The sequence below is a fragment of the Prionailurus bengalensis genome, chromosome D2 (genome assembly GCF_016509475.1).
Source record: "Prionailurus bengalensis isolate Pbe53 chromosome D2, Fcat_Pben_1.1_paternal_pri, whole genome shotgun sequence".
NCBI classification, from domain to species: domain Eukaryota; kingdom Metazoa; phylum Chordata; class Mammalia; order Carnivora; family Felidae; genus Prionailurus; species Prionailurus bengalensis.
The window spans coordinates 3,321,536-3,340,218 of NC_057351.1; the positions used below are offsets into that span (position 1 = coordinate 3,321,536).

Here is an 18,683-nt window from a genome sequence, read left to right on the forward strand (position 1 = left end):
TTATATGTTTCTAGGAATTTATCCATTTCTTCTGGGTGGTCCAGTTTGTTGGCATGTAGTTTTTCCTAGTATTCTATCATAAGCCTTTGTATTTCTGTGGTGTCAACAATCATTTGTGTGTGTGTGTGTGTGTGTGTGTGTGTGTGTGTGTGTCCTTTCTATGTATTTCTTGATGAGTCTGGCTAAAGTTTTGTCAATTTTGTTTATCTGTCCAAAGAACAAGCTTCTGGTTCCATAGATTGTTCTATTGTTTTCTTGGTTTCTACTCATTTATTTCTGCTCTGATGTTTACTATTTACTTTATAGTCACCTTGGGCTTTGTTTATTCTTTTTCCAGTTTCTTTAGGCATAAGGTTAGATGTTTATTTGTATTATTTATTATTTCTTGAAATAGGCCCATGTTGCTGTAAACTTCTCTCCTACAACTGCTTTCATTGCATCTCAGAAATTTGGGACCATTGAGTTTTCATTTTCATTTGCTTCCATGTATTTTTTTTTTATTCATGGACTGCTTCATTGACCCATTGGCTGTTTAGTATCATGTGGTTTAGTCTTCACATGTTCATGTTTTTTTCCAATTTTTTTATGATTTATTTCTAGTTTTATAACATTGTGCTTAGAAAAGATGCATGGTGTGATTTCAAGCTTCTTAAATTTATTGAGATTTATCTTATGACCTAATATGTGATCTGTTCTGGATAATGTTCCTTCCTGTGCATTTGAAAAGAATGTGCATTCTGTTGTTTCTGGATAGAATGTTCTGTTTGCATCTGTTATGTCAATCTGGTCCATTGTATCATTAAAAGACATTGTTTTCTTGATTTTCTGTCTGGATGATCTATGCATTAATGTAAGTGAAGTGTTAGAGTTCCCTACTATCATTTTATTACTATCAATTTATCTCTTAATGTCCATTAATATCTGCTTTATATATTTAAATGTTCCAGTGTTGAGTGTGTAGATATTTACAATTGTATTTTTTTTCTTGAATTGATCCCTTTATAATTAAGTAGTGTCCTTATTTGTCTTTTATGACAGTCTTTCTTTTAAAGTCTATTTTGTTTGATATAAGTATTACTATCCTGGATTTTTTCCACTTCCATATTTTCATGGTGAATATTTTTCTGTCTCCTTACTTTCAGGCTGTATTTATCTAGGTCTGAGGTCTGTCTCTTGCTGTCAGCATGTAGATGGGTCTTGTTTGTTTGTGTTATCCATTCTGTCACCCTGTGTCTTTTGATTTTTGAATGGAACATTTAGACAATTTACATTTAAAGTAATTATTAATAGGTATGTACTTATCAACAGTTAAAAAATTTGTTTTCTGGTTTTTGTTTTTGCTTTGTTTTTCATTTTTGTTTTTTAGTTTGTAATTCTTCTTTGTTCCTTTCTTCTCTTGCTCTTTTTGTGGTCAGTGAATATCTGTAGTGATTCTTTGCCTTTCTCTTTATTTTTTGTTTTCTATACAGGTTTGGGGTTTGTGGTTTCAGTGAGGTTCATATGTAACATCCTAAGTAAATAGCAGTCCATATTAGTTTGGTCATTCAAGTTCAAACATTCTGAAAAGAAAAGAAAAAAAAGAAAAGAGAAAAAATCATCTTTCTTTTTCCCCTTCTATTTTTTTCACTCCATTCTCTGCATGTTATATATATATATATGTTCTCATATTTTAAATCTTTTGATTCATATTGTTTAATGTCTAATTGTGGTCATATCTTTTCCACTTAAATGAGTGGTCTTAACATTTTGTATTAGGCTGATTTAGTGGTGATAAACTCCTGTATAATTTATTTGTCTAGGAAACTCTATCTCTCTTTCAAATCTGAATGATAATCTTGTTGGGTAAAGTATGCTTAGTTGTAGGTTTTTGTTTTTTGTGTTTTTTTTTTCTTTCTTTCAGCACTCTGAATATATCATGCCACTGCTTTCTGGCTTACAAACTTTCTACTAAAAACTCAGCTAATAACCTTATAGGTTTTTCCTTCTAGGTAATTTTTTGTTTCTCTCTCACTGTTTTTAAGATTCTCTCTTTATTGTTTACCTTTGACATTTTATTATGTGCTATGGTGTAGAGTCCCTTGGGTTCATCTTGTTTGGAATACTCTGTGCTTCTTGGACTTAGATGTCTATTTCCCTCCCTAGGTTATGGAGTTTTTTCAATTATTATTCAAATAAAGATTCTACACCTTTCTCTTGTTCTTCTTTTTCTGAGATCCCTGTAATATAAATGTTTGTTTACTTTATGTTGTCCAAGAGGTCTCTTAATCTGTCCTCATTTAAAAAAACAAAAAAACAAAAAAACTCTTTTCTCTTTTTGTTGTTTTGCTTGTGTGCTTTTCATTACTCTGTCTTCCAGATGGCTGACACATTCTTCTGCATCCTCTCATCTACTATTGATTCCCTATAGTGTGTGTGTGTGTGTGTGTGTGTGTGTGTGTGTGTGTTATTTTAGACATTGTATTCTTCAACTCTGATTACTTCATTTTAATATTTTCTGTCTTTTTACTGAAGATCTCACTGAGTTCTTCCATTCTTTTCTGCACCCCAGTGAGTTTCATTATGATCATTACTTGAAATTCTTTATCAGGTATATTGCTTATCTCTGTTTCATTTAGGTTTTTTTTGTTTGTTTTTGCTTTTGTTTTATTTTGTTTTAGTTTTTTCTTGGTATTTTTTTTTGAAGCATATTATTCTGTCTCTTCATTTTGTTTGACTTTCTGTTTGTGTTTCTATGGATTGGGAAAAAGTTAATTGTCCTAAAGTTGAACAACTGGTCTTGTGTACAGTGTTCCCTATCCAGACCATGTATGCTTGGTGAATTTTAATGGTTGGTTGGAGCTGTGGCTATAAATGCTAGTTACACTTTTAAACCATGGCTTTTTACAAAAAGAATAAATGGGAAGAAAAGATAATAATAAAAGAAAAAATTAAAAATGAGGAAAAAAGAAGAAAAAAAGAGAAGGAAGAAGAAATAAAAAAGAGTAAAACCAAAATAAAGCAAGACAATTTTAAAAAGTAAAAACAAAAAGTAAAAAAAAACCATATAATAATAATACAATAAATATTAAACAACAAACAAAACCCACAAACCACAGCTTGTTTTCTGTGTTCAGCACTACAGGGTTCCTGGTGTCGATTTATGGACACTAGGCACCCTGAGGACTCAAGCTCACTGTTGAGCTAAATTCTGCTCCTGTCTGGGCTTTTAAATTGAGGGGGAAAGAATTTTTCTTCAGTTCCCTGACTCTCTTACACCAGCGTTTTTTTGTTCTGTGTCCCAGCATGCAAGGAGCTGGTGTGGGCTTGCAAATCCTAGGCTTGCTGCAGTTGCCAACTTTCTGTGACAGTCTGACTTTCCAGTTATGGCATCAGCACCCACTAATTATGGCATCTGAACCCCTCACGTATAGCTTCCAGACCCTGTTCTGGTCTGGGCTTCTAAGGGGGAGGGGGAGAGAGCATTTTCAGAGCTCCCTTTTAAACCCTTGCTTTGTTTTCTGTGCCCCAGTATGACCAGGATTGTTGTGAGCTTTGTAGACCCTGGGTTCACTGAAGTCACAAGCTCACTGAGATGACTGGACCCACCTGTCATGGGGTCTGGACTCTGCTCCTGTTTAGGCTTTTAAGGTGGGGTGGGAATGTGAACCAGGGACTATCATTCTCTAGTCCCTCTGACCTGGAGAGCATTCTAGGGTTCCTCTGCTGCTTTCCGGAGTTCTCATGTTGTGTCTTCTACATGCCAGTTGCTCTTTTAAACCACTGCTTTATTTCTGTGCCCAAGGACAGAAGGTTCTGTTCCTGGTCCCTCAGTACTGTCCCTCTCCACGGCCGTTGGCAGCAATGGGGGAGGGGAGTCCCTTCCTTATTGTGTCTCCGTCTCTCTTGCTTTTCTCTTGCTGTTCTCTCTCTATGGTTGTTCAGTAGCTGTTCAGTCAACCCTCAGTTCTTCTTCAGGAGCAACTGTTCTCTTAATAAGTGTAATTCAGTGTGCTCCATGGAGGAGGTGAGTTCAGGGTCTTCCCATATCACCATCTTGAACTGGAACCAAGAAGCAGCTTTTGTAAATGAATTAAGTATAGCTTTGCTAAGTGGAATGAATATCACATCTTCTAAATGAGAAAATTAAGTGAATCTGTAGGGTCCTTGAACTTAGACATGCACTTCTGTTCTTGGAAACATTTTTATACATCAATAATAGCCTGGCTTTTGTAAGATACTCAAGATTCAGGGGTCACTTGAAAGTTTTCATTGAAAATCATCTGGATATAAGTTGTATATCATAATTGCTTTTGCTCTACCAAAGGAGAGGTTATAATGTTATTCAGCAGTAACATTTGACTGGGACCGATTATAAATTCCTACATGGACGCGATATAAAAACTTGGGAAATAGGCATAAATTTCCTTAAATTTCCATGGCAATCCAATTTTCTTTGATAAGAATTTATTTTTTAACACAGAGTGATAGAGTTAAGACATCACATTACTATTCATTTCATTGCTGGCAAAATGCTCCCATAACTGTCTTAGACTAACAACGCTAACATGAACAATATTATTACTACAGACTCTTTGTTTTTGTTTCTGTTTTTATAATTTCAGTTGTTGTAGAGCTACATTACACTGTGAACAAGACATTAAGGTACTATCTTTGAAAGTTGTCTGGAATGGTCGTTTTCTATTTGTATTTATGTCACCAAATGAATAAACACTTAGATTTTTTTTTTACATTGATTTATTTTTGAGAAACAGAGTGAGACAAAGCGTGAGCGGAGGAGGGGCAGAGAGAGAAGAAGACACAGAATCTGAAGCAGGTTCCAGGCTCTGAGCAAGCGGTCAGCATAGAGCCTGATGCGGGGCTCGAACTCACAAACTGTGAGATCATGACCTGAGCCGAAGTCGGACGTTCAACCGACTGAGCCACCCAGGTGCCCCAAACACTTAGATTTTTAAATTTAATATTTATTTTTGTGATGTCCTTATATTCAATGTCTTATAATGATATATAATATTCATATGGCTCTAAAATTTAAAAAAAAAACAGTGGTGTAGCTCGTTTAATCTAGCTTCATTGCCTATTCCCTCAAAACATTCCCTCTTTCTCTCATACATAACACTTTTTTAATGTTATAGTTTATCATTTTTCCTAACATCCATATATACACATTTATGTGTATATATTTCCTTTTATTTGTATGTGTGTATGCTCCTCTTTCTTAAAAGTTAGTATATATATATGCACTTTTCTCCAAGTTGTTTTGTCACTTTCTATAACTAAAGATAATTCTATAGTAATAGGTAAAGATATTTATCATTAATTTTTACATTTCAATTATTATCTGCTTGAGGATGTATCATCATTTACTCAACCGGACCACTCTTGATGTATATTTAAATGGTGACTACTTATTATGAAAATGCAAAAATTTCCTTGAAGTGGGATTTCTGGGTCAAAAATAGATGCTACTATGACTTTCTTCAATTTTTTAATTGTTGTTAAATATACATAACATACAGTTTCCCATCTTAACCATTTATAGGTATACAGTTTAGTGATATTAATTACATTTATAAGGATGTGTCTGCAACTCTTTTCATTTTATAAAACTGAAACTTTATACACATTAGACAATAATTCCCTATTCTCTTCTTCCCCTTGACCCCCGGAATACACAATTCTACCTATTGTCTCTGTGATTGTGACGAAGTAACTTATATAAGTAGAATCATGTGGTATTTATCTTTTTTATGATGAGCTTATTTTATCTATCATAATGCCCTCAAGGTCTAGCATATGTCAGCCTTTCACTATCCGTTTGTGTCTTGACATCTAAACTGAGTCTGTTGTAGACAACATATAGTTGGATCATGCTTCTTTCTCAATCCATTTGGTCAATCTCTGTCTTTGACTGGAGAGTTTAATTAATTAACATTTAAAGTCATTAGTGCTAAGGAGGGACTTCTGTCATTTTGATATTTGTTTTTTTTTTCCATAGTCTTAAAGTTTTCTCATTTTCATTTCCTTCAGCACTGTCTTCTTTTCTCTTTAGTTGATTTTTTGTAGTTTTAAATTCTGTTTTTTTTTAATTTTCTTTTGTGTGTATTCTATAACTGTTTTGTCTTCATCATGTGAATTATATTTAAATCCTAAGGTCATAGCACTCTAAGTTAAATTTATGCCAGCTTAAATTTAACAATATATAAAACTCTGGGGCACCTGGGTGACTCAGTCAGTTGAGTGTCTGACTCTTGATTTTGGCTCAGGTCCTGATCCCAGGTACAGGGGATCAAGCCCTACAGTGGGCATTGCACTGAGCATGGAGTCTGCTTGGGACTCTCTCTTCTTCTGCCCCTCTCCCCTGCTCCTGAACTCTCTCTCTCTAAGAGAAATTAAAAAACAAAACAAAAAAAAAAAAAAAAACGCTGCTCTTTTCCAGTTAAATCCTCACCTTTTTAGTCTGTTTGTGTAACAAAATTACACATGTATATATTGTGTGCCTGAAAACCTAAAGTAATAATTCTTTTAAATTTCTTAGTCTCTTAAATTATGTAGAAATCACAAATTAGAGTTACAGACTTTGGTACTATAATACCAGCTTTTGTGATTGCACATACATTGACCTTTGCGAGATCTTTGTTTCCCCCTACTGCTGGACTTTATTGCCTGGTGCCTGCCCATTGTAACCTGCAGGATTCCCTTGACACTTCTTGCAGGGCTGGATTAGTAGTAATGAACTCTCTCAGCTTTTATCTGGCAAGTCTTAATTTCTCTGCCACTTTACAGGACAGTTTTCCCAGGTATAGAATTCTTTTTTGACATGTTTTTTCTTTTAGTACTATGAATAAATAGGGTCACTGTCTTCTGGCCACCAAAGTTTCTAATAAGAAAGAGGCTGATAATCTTATTGAGGATCCTTTGTATGTGAGGAGTAATTTCTCTCTAGCTGTTTTCAAGATTCTCTTCTTGTCTTTGTCTTTTGTGTTCGACTATGAAGTGTCTTGGTGTGAGTCTCTTTACATTTATCTTAATAAATTTCATTGAGCTCTTTGGATGTATATCTGTATCTCTATCTTTCATCAGACTTTGGAAGTTTTCAGCCATTATTTTTTCAAACATTCTTTTTCTTTTCTCCTTCTGAGACTCCCACAATGTGTATGTTGGTCTTGTTAATAGTGCCTTATTGGTCAATTAGGCACTGTTCCTTCCCTTTTATTTAATCATGTTTTTTTTTCTTTTCCTGTTACTCAGCATCAATAATTTCCATTGCCCTAGCTTCAAGTTTATTGATTCTTTCTTCTGCCTGCTCCAATTTGCATTTCAACCTGTCTAGTAAACTTTTTATTTCAGTTCTAGAATTTCTTATAGTTTCCTGTAGTTTCTTTTCAGGTTATCTGTCTCTTTTCCGTTTTATTAATACATAAGTTTCTTGACTTTCTCTACATCTATTTTTAGTTCTTTGGACATCTTTAAGGCATCTGTTTTAACATCTTTATCTAGTAACTCATCAATCAGGTGTTTTTCAAGGCCAATTTCTATTCATTTTTTTCCCTTTGAATGGGCCATACTTTTCTGTTTTTATGTATATCCTGTGTCATTGTTATTGTTGCTGTTGTTGTTGTATATACCCTGTGTTGTTGTTGTTGCTGAAAACTGGACATTTGAATCTAATAATGTGGTAATTCTGGAAATCAGAATTTTTCACCTTCCCAGAATTTACTGGTTTTTATTTCTATTTTTGTTTGTTTTTGTGTGTGTGTATACATATACATGTACATGTACATACATGTATACATGTGTGTGTATATACATGTATATATGTTTTCTTTATTGTAGTCTGTCTCTGCGCTGAGGACTAGTCTGAGGTTTAATCCTAAGGTCTTCTCAAGTAATTTCTGAGCTATGACTTCCCCTGGGTATGCACATTGACTTGCTAATTTCCCTCCATGTGTACTTGCTTTTAATGCCTGGCTTCCAAAGGGAAAAAGGGAGAAAAAAGAATAGGGTAAAAAGGTTGCTAGCCCTTTGAATTCCCTGGAAATTTCCTCAGTCTAAGTGGAGTGGCTTACAGCAAGAAAGGTGGGTGTGACAATAGTCACCTGCATCTCTGTGATTAGAAACAGCAGTCACTGATGAGGGCACAGATCTCTGATATTTAGAGGACATGGTCCTTTTTGCCCATAATTACTCCCAGCAGCAGTGTGCAAGCTGCTACAGGAATATGTGCCCAGCTCCCTGCCAAGTGGCAGAGGGGTGGGAGATGTGTAACTGCTACTGTGCTAAGAGTTGTAATTGATGGAAATTAATCATATTTTACTGTCCAAACCTTACTCGAGAAGTTGGAACACTGAAATAAACTCTGGAGTTCTAAAATAGCTGTATCAGAAAGATCTTGCCAATTCTTGTTTACATGAAGATAGATTCCTGATATCATCTTCTCAGAATTCCCCAATACTCATATCGTTCTCATATACTATGCCAGATTTTCCATCATAAGTTTGTAACACTCTTTTAATAATACCAGGAATGTCTGGAAGTACATTTTTTCTCACAGGCTCACCAATAGAGTGGAGTGTCCACTTGGGACCATTGCTAATCTAACAATTAACAAATGGAATTTCATTGTGGTTTTCATTTGAATTTTTCTTCTTGTGTATAAAGGTGAGCATCTTTGTATATGATGAAAAGTAATTTACCTTTCTCTTTCTGTGAACTCTTTTTATTCTCACGCAATGTTTTGTGTTTTGTTTTTTTTTTTAATGTACAGATGATGTTTTTCTTTCCTAATTTGTAAATCTACATATGTTAGGGATTTGAACATTTTGCATCTGTTGTTAATTGCAAATATTTTCCCTAGCTTGTCACTTGTGGCTTTACTTTGTTTATTGTGTCTTGCCAAGCCATTTTGTAATGTCATCAAATTTATCTCTTTATTCCCTTATTGCTTCTTGATTTTGAGCCATAGTTAGGAGAGATATGCCCACTCTCACATTATAGTAGAATTCATCTGTGTTTTCATCTATTACTAGCACTTGTATTGTTTTATTGTTTATTATATATGAATATCCTCTCCATTTGAGATTTACGCTAGTATAAAGAATGGATGCAATTTGATCATTTTCTGTATGGCTCTTCTATTTGATAAATGATAGTATTCAAAAATCCATTTTCCCCTACTGTTTGGAGATGATTCCTTTATCATCTGCTAAATTGTCATGTGCAATTTTGACTATTTCTGGATTTTCAAGTCTATTGTACTGGCAAACTTTTTTATTTCCTCTCACATAATGCCCCAGGAGAGTTTCTCTTCTTGTCTCAGTGTTGAAGCAAAGAAGTAATAGAAATTAACCCATTTTTTGATATGTCTGACTTCTGGCACCCTGGATTTGAATTCAAGCTCTATCTTACATTGTCCCTTTGATCTTGTACACATTATTTAATATCTCAAAGTTCTCAAGTCCTTCTCTGTAAAATGGGAATGATTTACAGACTTATTGATGATAATTTACATAAAGCATTTAGCACAAAGTAGGCTTTAATAATTGGAAGCCATAGTTATTTTATTCTTACAGTTACTGTTTTGCCAAATGCATAATATATTCCATAGTTACATGATATGACTTCTGTTTCCTCACTTTGAGACAAAGAATATCATGTTAAACAAAGGAAGATAATGAAATTGAAGAAAATTTCTGCAGGAAGAAATGTGCTTCAATTCACTATAATGCCTGTAGTTAAGAAATATCCTCTGTAGGCATTAAGAGTATCATCAATGTATTTTGATTTAATATGATTGATGTAATTGGCTGGATTCTTGCCTTTAGAAAAATATTTTACCAGCTGGAACAGAATATGTTCATTTTAATTTTCAAGCAGCTTGATATTTGGTACAAATTACTAGTCTTTGTTTATTACAAGATATGGTAGAAGACCATGCAGACCATAATTAAGATTTATGCACCATTAAAACACAATTTTATAATTCAAAATTTGCTCTCCTGACACTTAATATCTCTTTTCATATGATGAAGTTTCAAGTTAATTAAAGAGCTCTTCTAATAAAAGATATTTAGAAAACCATCCAAACAAGAAATATTTTCCATCTTTCTTACTCATAAGCTAATTAATTACATACTACATTTGTGTCTCCTTTCCCTAGACTGCATAATTTTTAAACTTAATTTACTAATGAAATTGTGATTTTGTTCCTCGGTTGATGAAGGAAAACAGATATAGCACACACACATATTACCTCTTGTTCTCAATTAATACTGAAATCTCACTGTCTTTCAGGGACTCCGGAGGATTACCCACGATTTTTCCATATGCATCCTAGGACGGCAGAACTTAGCCTCCTGGAGCCCGTAAACAGAGATTTTCACCAGAAATTCGATTTGGTTATTAAGGTAAATTAAATTAATTTTTTATTACCTTGTGTTTCTAAACTGCTAATCAAAGAAACCAATAGCGGCTACTGTAGGCTCTTTTATGTTATAAAACATAAAATTAATCTGACAGCAGTTAGCCCATGTTTTTGTTAAAAAAATTGAACTGTGGGGCGCCTGGGTGGCTCAGTCGGTTAAGCGGCCGACTTCGGCTCAGGTCACGATCTCGCGGTCCGTGAGTTCGAGCCCCTGCGTCGGGCTCTGTGCTGACAGCTCGGAGCCTGGAGCCTGTTTCAGATTCTGTGTCTCCCTCTCTCTCTGCCCCTCCCCCGTTCATGCTCTCTCTCTGTCTCAAAAATAAATAAATGTTAAAAAAAAATTTAAAGAAAATTGAACTGTGGCAGTTCTATTGTGTTGTGTTCTTTTAAAATATCTGTTTATATTATGATGAGATTCAAATACTGAGCATTTTTATATGTAATAAATGTCCTGGTCAAATGTATATAATACTACATAACTTTGTTACACTTCTAGGGTTTAATTTTTCTTGCCAAAAAAACTAATTTTTGACCACAAAACCTTCACTAATGACTATATTTTAAATGTGCATGCATTCATATATTTATTTATTTTAATAATGTATTGTTTTAAAACTATTGTTGCTCTTTCTAACATAAAAACAAAAGATCTTGCCTTTCCAGAAATTCTTTTAATATATGTCTCATTATTTTCTTTATTTTGAAAAATGATCCCAGACTGGAAAAATTATCAAAGCGAGGGGAATCCACTTGGCATTACAACAACAGTTTAATAATATTTACTGTATTGTAATAAAATCATTTAAAAGGTACTGTGGAAACCCAGATGATCTGCCAGTTAATTCTGATAGACTTTGCTGGGAAGGTAATATTTGAGCTGGACAGGGAAGGAATAATGATAATTTATGGAGGACACTCTAATTAATAGAACAGACACAAGCAAGAACATGGGATAAATCTAAACAATGGGTGTTATATGACTTTCTCGTATCTACACACAGAGAACCATAACTATAGAAATGAATCCCTAGGATATTTTTTTTTTAATTTAAAAGTGTTAAAAGGAAGTAAGATGGGGAAACTTACTGAGCAAGTACATTGTACAAGTTAAGTTCATTTTTCATTGAATTAGAGCCACAACCTTAGTCGTATGATCACTGGTACAAATGTGTAACTAAGCTCAGGTAAGGTGAGTGATTGATTCAGAGTTAACCTCACTAAAAAGCAGCATCTAAGTGAGGGCCATCCTCTTTCACTCCACCCATTTGCAGTTGCTTAGGAATGGTTGTGTGGCTTAAATATGTGTCACCACAACTGCAAACAATCATCCGTAGACAAACAGTTAATGTTAGCTCAAATTAGGATGTATTTTGTGAGCACTGATCCTGTTGTGCATTGCCAGATCCTGAGATTAGCTGGTTGTCTTCTGTCCTTGAAGAACTTGTAGTCTATGAAGGCAAAGAGTTATATAGGCTGATAAATCAAATATAACACATCAGCCTGCTAATATAATAGGAGGACCACTAAAACGTGCTGGAAAAGCACAGAATAGGGAGATATCAATTAATCTGGGGACTCAGAGAAGATGTTCTGCAGATTGTGCCAAGCTCAGTGTTGCTTCATAGGAAGAGTTCGGCCAATGGATAGAAGTTCCTTATGTTTGAACATAAGGAAGAGCAGAAGTGAAAACGAGGAGGCATGATGTAGGCGGCTATGAGTGGTTAATGGGGAACCGAGGTATAGAGGCAGAACATGGAAGAGCCTCATGTAAGACTATTTCCTTGGATTTTGTTTAGTAGGACTTGGGAGTCATTCCACAAAGACAGACTCCTTTTACCATTTGTGTACAATGGCCACGCATGAGATTTATCTTCTTGCACTATTTTAATTATCATGGAACTATATAAAACTCAAAAATACGTTTCCATTGTCTACCGGCGATCTGCTTATACTCCTGTGGTGCTGCTCTCTGTGGGAGGTGAGAAACCCGATGAAGCAGTGTTTCCAAACCGCCTCGTTTCAAACCTGAAATCAGTGATTTTCCTTTATTATAAGGTTAGTTGTCCTGGCATACCCAGGTATGGTGAAACTCAGCCCATCAGTTACAGAGACCAAAATCAATTAGAACAGGCCATAGATAATTTTTTTATGGTTTAATAACACTATATATTATTAATGGAAGTTTTTACAGACATTATTAGATTCAAATTACTGTGTTTTGTGTGCAGTCAAGGGGATAATAAGCAAAGGTATCAATCTATAAGAATAATAATGTGCCACCTGCTTGAATAATAGCTGAATATTGTGGCTTTGTATAGGGATCCATTGAAATGCTACAATCTGGCAGTTCTCTCTAGTAGGTCTTTCAGCCTCTTCCCTTTTTCTTATTTTAATAATGCTTCATTTTTCATTGGCCATAAAAGTTTTTGTTGGATTTGATCCCAATTTCTGTTTTGGAAGCTAAGGAAAAATAAAACAAAATGAAGCATTTTCTCCTAGACTTTGAGAAGTCTGCTTTTAAAAGATACATGCACATTGCACAGCTGGTAAGTGTCATGGTTAAGAAATTTATCATCTTTATTTCATTCGGCTCAGCCAGTGATTCATTCAGCATCCTACAAAAATGGAAAGGTGAGACTAGGAAGAGAAAATGGAGTAGTTCACCAGCTTTAAGATATTACAGGATTGGAACTTGTCCAGTTAAAAGAGGAAAGGGCATTCCATTTCTAGATGCTATTCCAAATCTAAAATAAATGTCATCACTTAAGCATTGTTAAAATGAAGCACACAGTTTGAATAAGAATCACACATTTGGTTGGCTCAGGATGGTTCATATTCATGCCTGTTGTCTTTGTGTAATTATTCATAATATCTCTTTCACTTTCGAAACCATCCCAGTTTGGATGAAAAGTTACGTGATCACCATAGTTACGAAGCAAAAAGCAACTATGAGATAGAAATACAAAAGCATATTTTAGATTCTGGGTGATCATGAATTAGTTCATGCATGAAGTCTCATTAACAAAGCCCAGAAAATTCTCTTTTGTTATTGTAAGTGTAGTATTTAAAAAAGAAAACTATTAGTACATATGTTGGTGCTCCAGATATCTAACACAAATTTCTAATGGGTAAATTATTAACAATTCACTGCCTGGCAGTTGCTCAAACATTTTGCTTTTTATCTAAAAAGCAATTTGCTTTTTATCTAAATCCCATGGGTTCAAACGAGGCTCACAGACAGGATTGTATTATGGTCTGTCTGATTTTTACATTTTCCCACTGGCTTGCTTCTACAGTCTAGCAGGCTGACCTGTATTCCTTGTCTGTCCACGCCCTGAGCCTATCAACTGGAGCCCTCATTAGTCACCTGCACGCTTTCTGCTTCCCGTCTGGCCATCCTGGAGCACTAGCAGTACTCTCCAGTCGCCCTGTTCTCTCTGCCTCCGGGCATTTGTAGATGCCGCCTTGCCTCCTGAATCTTCCTATCCTTTCTCATGGGAGTCTAGTTCACACCGAGGCACCAGTAGTTAGCATCGGTGGGCTTTACTTCCTCTGGAAAGGCGTGGCCACCGGTTGGAGGCTTCTTCTTACATCCCTGCTTGTCCCTATGGTGGCTCTGATCACTCTACATTCAGTTTTTCTGTTTATTTTCTCTTGACCTCTGCAGTAGTGCAGATTGTAATATATGTCTTCACACTGTGGCCCAAGACCCTACCCATCCGTGTATACTGCATACAAGGTGCTCGATGATTGTTGTGTTAGTTTTCTCCCTGGCACAAGAAAACTTGTAAAGTTGCTAGTTTTGTGTACCTACATCATCACTATATTTACATACATACTTTTTTAAATGAAATTTATTGTCAAATTGGTTTCCATACAACACCCAGTGCTCATCCCAACAGGTGCCCTCCTCAATACTCATCACCCACCCTTCCCTCCCTCCCACCCATCAACCCTCAGTTTGTTCTCAGTTTTTAAGGGTCTCTTAAGTTTCGGCTCCTTCCCTCTCTAACCTCTTTTTTTTTTCCTTCCCCTCCCCCATGGTCTTGTGTTAAGTTTCTCAGGATCCACATTACATAGATACTTTTGAAAGTGTATGCGTTCAGTACAACTTTATCTTGTGTCTATCGCCAGAAAAAAGTTGCAATAAACTTTTCAAATTCAATCACTTGGGGGTGAGGGGGAGGGCTAGACCTATGTTAAGGCAGAGTTTAAAGCCATTTATGACTATATGAAAAAAAGGAAAAAACCTCCTTCTAAGGCAAAGATATATATTGACACAAAAAATGAGCCACAGAATTGAAACTGGCGAGCTTAAATATTAGTGATGATGTGACGGTTATCCTGGGGAGTTACTTTGCTCCAGTCATGTGACAAAACAGCGCATCCTAGGAAGGACTGAGGCTCAAGAGAACAGCTACGTGGCACGTGGGTTTCTGATGCCACAGATCATTGGGTTCTATCTGAACGGGGATACTCATTGTACTCTACTTCACAGAGATTCCGTGGAAAACTCAGGCTCGCTTGTTTTTAAGGCATCTGGCATTTGCTGGTTTTCAGTTTGCCACATCTTTTCTGAGCCCTTAAGAGGTGCCTAACATTTCGCTTGGTGTTGAAGAGACAGAAATGTGTGGAGGCTTTGCCTCAAGGAAACCGCAGGTATGGAAACGACGATTTTAGACTGACCTCCCTTCTGAGGTCTGCACCAATGTTTGCAATTAATTACCGGCTGGATAACTAGTCCCAGGGCAATGCAGGCGTGTCGTGTTGAGAGCGCAGCACACTCAGCACCTGTGAAAACCTGAAGCCTTCTATTCCTGCTTTTCTCTTGGCTCACCACCACCACAGTCGTCCGGGCACTCCATCTAGGAGATGCCAGCTCCCCAGACACCTGTCCTGCGGTCCACGTCCAGTTACCATTGGGTCTTCTCCACGTAGCTCTGGGGTTTCTCCTGCCTGTCTCCCCAGCCCCTGTGCCCATGGCAGTTCTCTGGCCCCCACCATCAAGGCCACCCTCTCATGCAGGTGGTCTCTCCAACCTCAGCTGCTTCTCCAACTCGGCCCTGCACGTTCCCGACAGAATGTTGCTAAAACAGAAATAGGTCAAGTCACTCCACGTTGCCTTCAGGACACTGGATCATTTACCCACCACATGTATTTTCCATGGAGAACTTTGCCGATTCGAAAGATCGCGGGTGGCAAAAGCAGACAGGCGGAGCTGAGGGCCACAGACATCAGTCATCACGTCTCAGAATAAAAAGGGTGGCATCTCCCATGAAAAAGGAACTGTCAAAATCAGTTAAGTCTGCTGAGGAGATGGTGAAGTATAAGTTACTGTTCTTTCTGCTGTCGCCTGAGTCTTGTCAGTCTCTCAGAAAAAGGAGAAATAAAGAGGGGCAAAGAAAGGCGTGCATACTCCCTTTAGGGAAGATTGACTAGGAGTCTCCAGTGAGCCGGGGTTAGGACAGAAAACCTCGGACCTGATGTTTCCATCCACAGGAAGCAAGACAAATGCTATGGGGGGAAATACTCTAGCTCAGTGTGCTCTCCTTGTCCTAACAGATCCCTGCTCACAGACAAAGCACAGACATGCCCCACATCTCAGTTCAGCAGGTCAATAGACAATAAACTGTGTCTGCCCTAGTAGCAGAATCACTAAGGTGAGGAAGTTGGAATCCATTAAGAGTGAAAGTCCTTTATATATTTTAGAGAAGTTATCCCACAAAAATTTCAAGGATTAGTTCTTATTAGTAATGAAATAGCAAACGCTCCATGGATTTCTTAATGACTAATACTTTTGGAAAACCATCAACACGTTAGATACATGCTCATCTTTTATTTTAATTTTAGGTTCCTTTTTAAATTAATTAATTAATTTTTTAATTTATATTCAAGTTAACATATAGAACAGTCTAGCCTTCAGGTCTAGAACCCAGTATTTAATCACTTACATGAACACCCAGTGCTCATCCTGAAAACTGTCCTTCATTTAATGCCCATCACCCATTTAGCCCATCCTCCACCCACTTCCCTTACATCAATTCTCAGTTTGTGCTCTGTATTTAAGAGTCTCTTATGGTTTGCCTTCCTCTCTGGTTTTATCTTATTTTTGCTTCCCTTCCCCTATGTTCATCTGTTTGGTATTTTAAATTCCACATATGAGTGAAATCATATGATATTTGTCTTTCTCTGACTTATTTCACTTAGTATAATACAGTCTACTTCCATCCATGTCATTGCAAATGGCAAGATTTTATTCTTTTTGATGGCTGAGTAGTGTTCCATCTTCTTTATCTATTCATCTGTCAATGGACATTTGGGCTCTTTCCATACTTTGGCTATTGTGGATAGTGCTACTATAAACATTGGGGTTCATGTGCCTTTGAATCAGCATTTTTGTATCCTTTGGATAAATGCCTAGTAGTGTAATTGCTGGGTCAAACAGTAGTTCTCTTTTTAATTTTCTGAGGAAACTTCATACTATTTTCCAGAGTGGCTTCACCAGTTTGCATTCCCACCAACAGTGCAAAAGTGTTCCTCTTTCTCTGCATCCTCACCAATATCCGTTGTTTCCTGAGTTAATTTTAGCCACTTTGACAGGTGTGAGGTGGTATCTCAATGTAGTTTTGATTTGTATTTCCCTGATGATGAGCGATGTTGGCATCTTTTCATGTGTCTGTTAGCCAACTGGGTACCTTATTTGGAAAAGTGTCTTTTCATGTACTCTGCACATTTCTTTTTTTTTTAATTTATTTTTGTTTTACATTTTATTTATTTTTGATAGAGACAGAACACAAGTCAGGGAGGGGCAGAGCGAGAGGGAGACACAGAATCCAAGCAGGCTTCAGGCTCCGAGCTGTCAGCACAGAGCCCGACGTGGGGCTCGGACTCACGAACCATGAGATCATGACCTGAGCCGAAGTCAACCACTCCACTGACTGAGCCACCCAGGAGGCCCAACTCTGCACATTTCTTAACAAACCCAACACACACAAAACAAATTTTATGTTCCTTCTTTAAAATTTGCACAGTAAAGATTAACACATAAAACATTATTTTTGTTTCCTCAAAAGAACACTGTATACTTGTACATCCTTCTGGTTGTCCCCAATTCTAAAAAATTCTAAGCATGAGGCTGAATTATTTAGTAGTATGACAATTATGGAAATTAATAAAAGGAAAGAACGTATTGTGCCCTCAGAGCAGAAATACAGCATACCAGTTGAATACAGTGTCTATCCAAATGTGCAAGCTGCCGACAGAAACACGGGGGTGATAGTTTATTTGGCCTCCTTCCTTCCTCCCAAGGTGACCTGCAGGTGCTTGGAAGAGGAAAAACAATTTATCCATTCTCGTCACGGTGCCTTGATTTCTGCAAGTCCCCCTTGTCTGCAAAGGTCATTGAATGAGTATGGCAGCAAGTGAAAATACTGTAAAATGTTCTAATGAAGCTGCTTTCTGAGCGGTCCTTCCCATACCTCCCCAGTACATGCCTCTACATACATCTACAGCCATTCCCAGGGGATCTTCATAAGCTCCTTGCTTGTTGCATGGAAAACTTTAGACATACTCTCAACCTTGTGAGTTCAGTAGGTCTGCTCACTATTTTTTCTCAAGAGTCACCAGGTACAGGGGCACCTGAGTGGCTCAGTTGGTTAAGCATCTGACTCTTGGTTGCAGCTCAGGTCATGGTCTCACAGTTTGTGGGTTTGAGCCCCATGCCGGGCTCTGTGCTGGCAGTGTGGAGCCTGCTTGGGATTCTCTCTCCCTCTCTCTCTCTGTCCCTTCCCAGCTCATGTTCGCTCTCTCTCCCCCTCTCTCTCAAAATAAATAAATAAACCTTTTCTTTAAAAAAGAATAACCTGGGGGCGCCTGGGTGGCGCAGTCGGTTAAGCGTCCGACTTCAGCCAGGTCACGATTTCGCGGTCCGTGAGTTCGAGCCCCGCGTCGGGCTCTGGGCTGATGGCTCGGAGCCTGGAGCCTGTTTCCGATTCTGTGTCTCCCTCTCTCTCTGCCCCTCCCCCGTTCATGCTGTGTCTCTCTCTGTTCCAAAAATAAATAAACGTTGAAAAAAAAAAAAAGAATAACCTGGTATATAGGTGAAACACTAAACTCCCGCTCTCCCTATTTTCCAGGCCCTGAAAAATAACCCACTTGGAGATCAGTTTTTTGGGATATTGATGGGTTTTTGTGAAATTCAGATATTCCAAGATGAACTTTTCCAGTTGACCAGTTCACATAAGACACTTCAGCTGTTGGGAGA

General features: G+C 37.2%; 1 protein-coding gene across 7 annotated transcripts in view; it reads left to right on the plus strand.

The window, feature by feature from the left end:
- Positions 1–18,683, plus strand: part of PCDH15 (protocadherin related 15) — a 1,256,363-nt gene that overhangs the window by 877,212 nt on the left and 360,468 nt on the right. For all 7 annotated transcript variants that reach the window (XR_006299724.1, XM_043596132.1, XM_043596136.1 and 4 more), the window contains one exon: positions 10,291–10,403. Coding sequence is in view for 6 of the 7 variants with exons in the window: in XM_043596132.1 (XP_043452067.1) it covers positions 10,291–10,403 (113 nt within the window). In the remaining variant the exon portion in view is untranslated. The remainder of the gene's footprint in view (positions 1–10,290; positions 10,404–18,683) is intronic.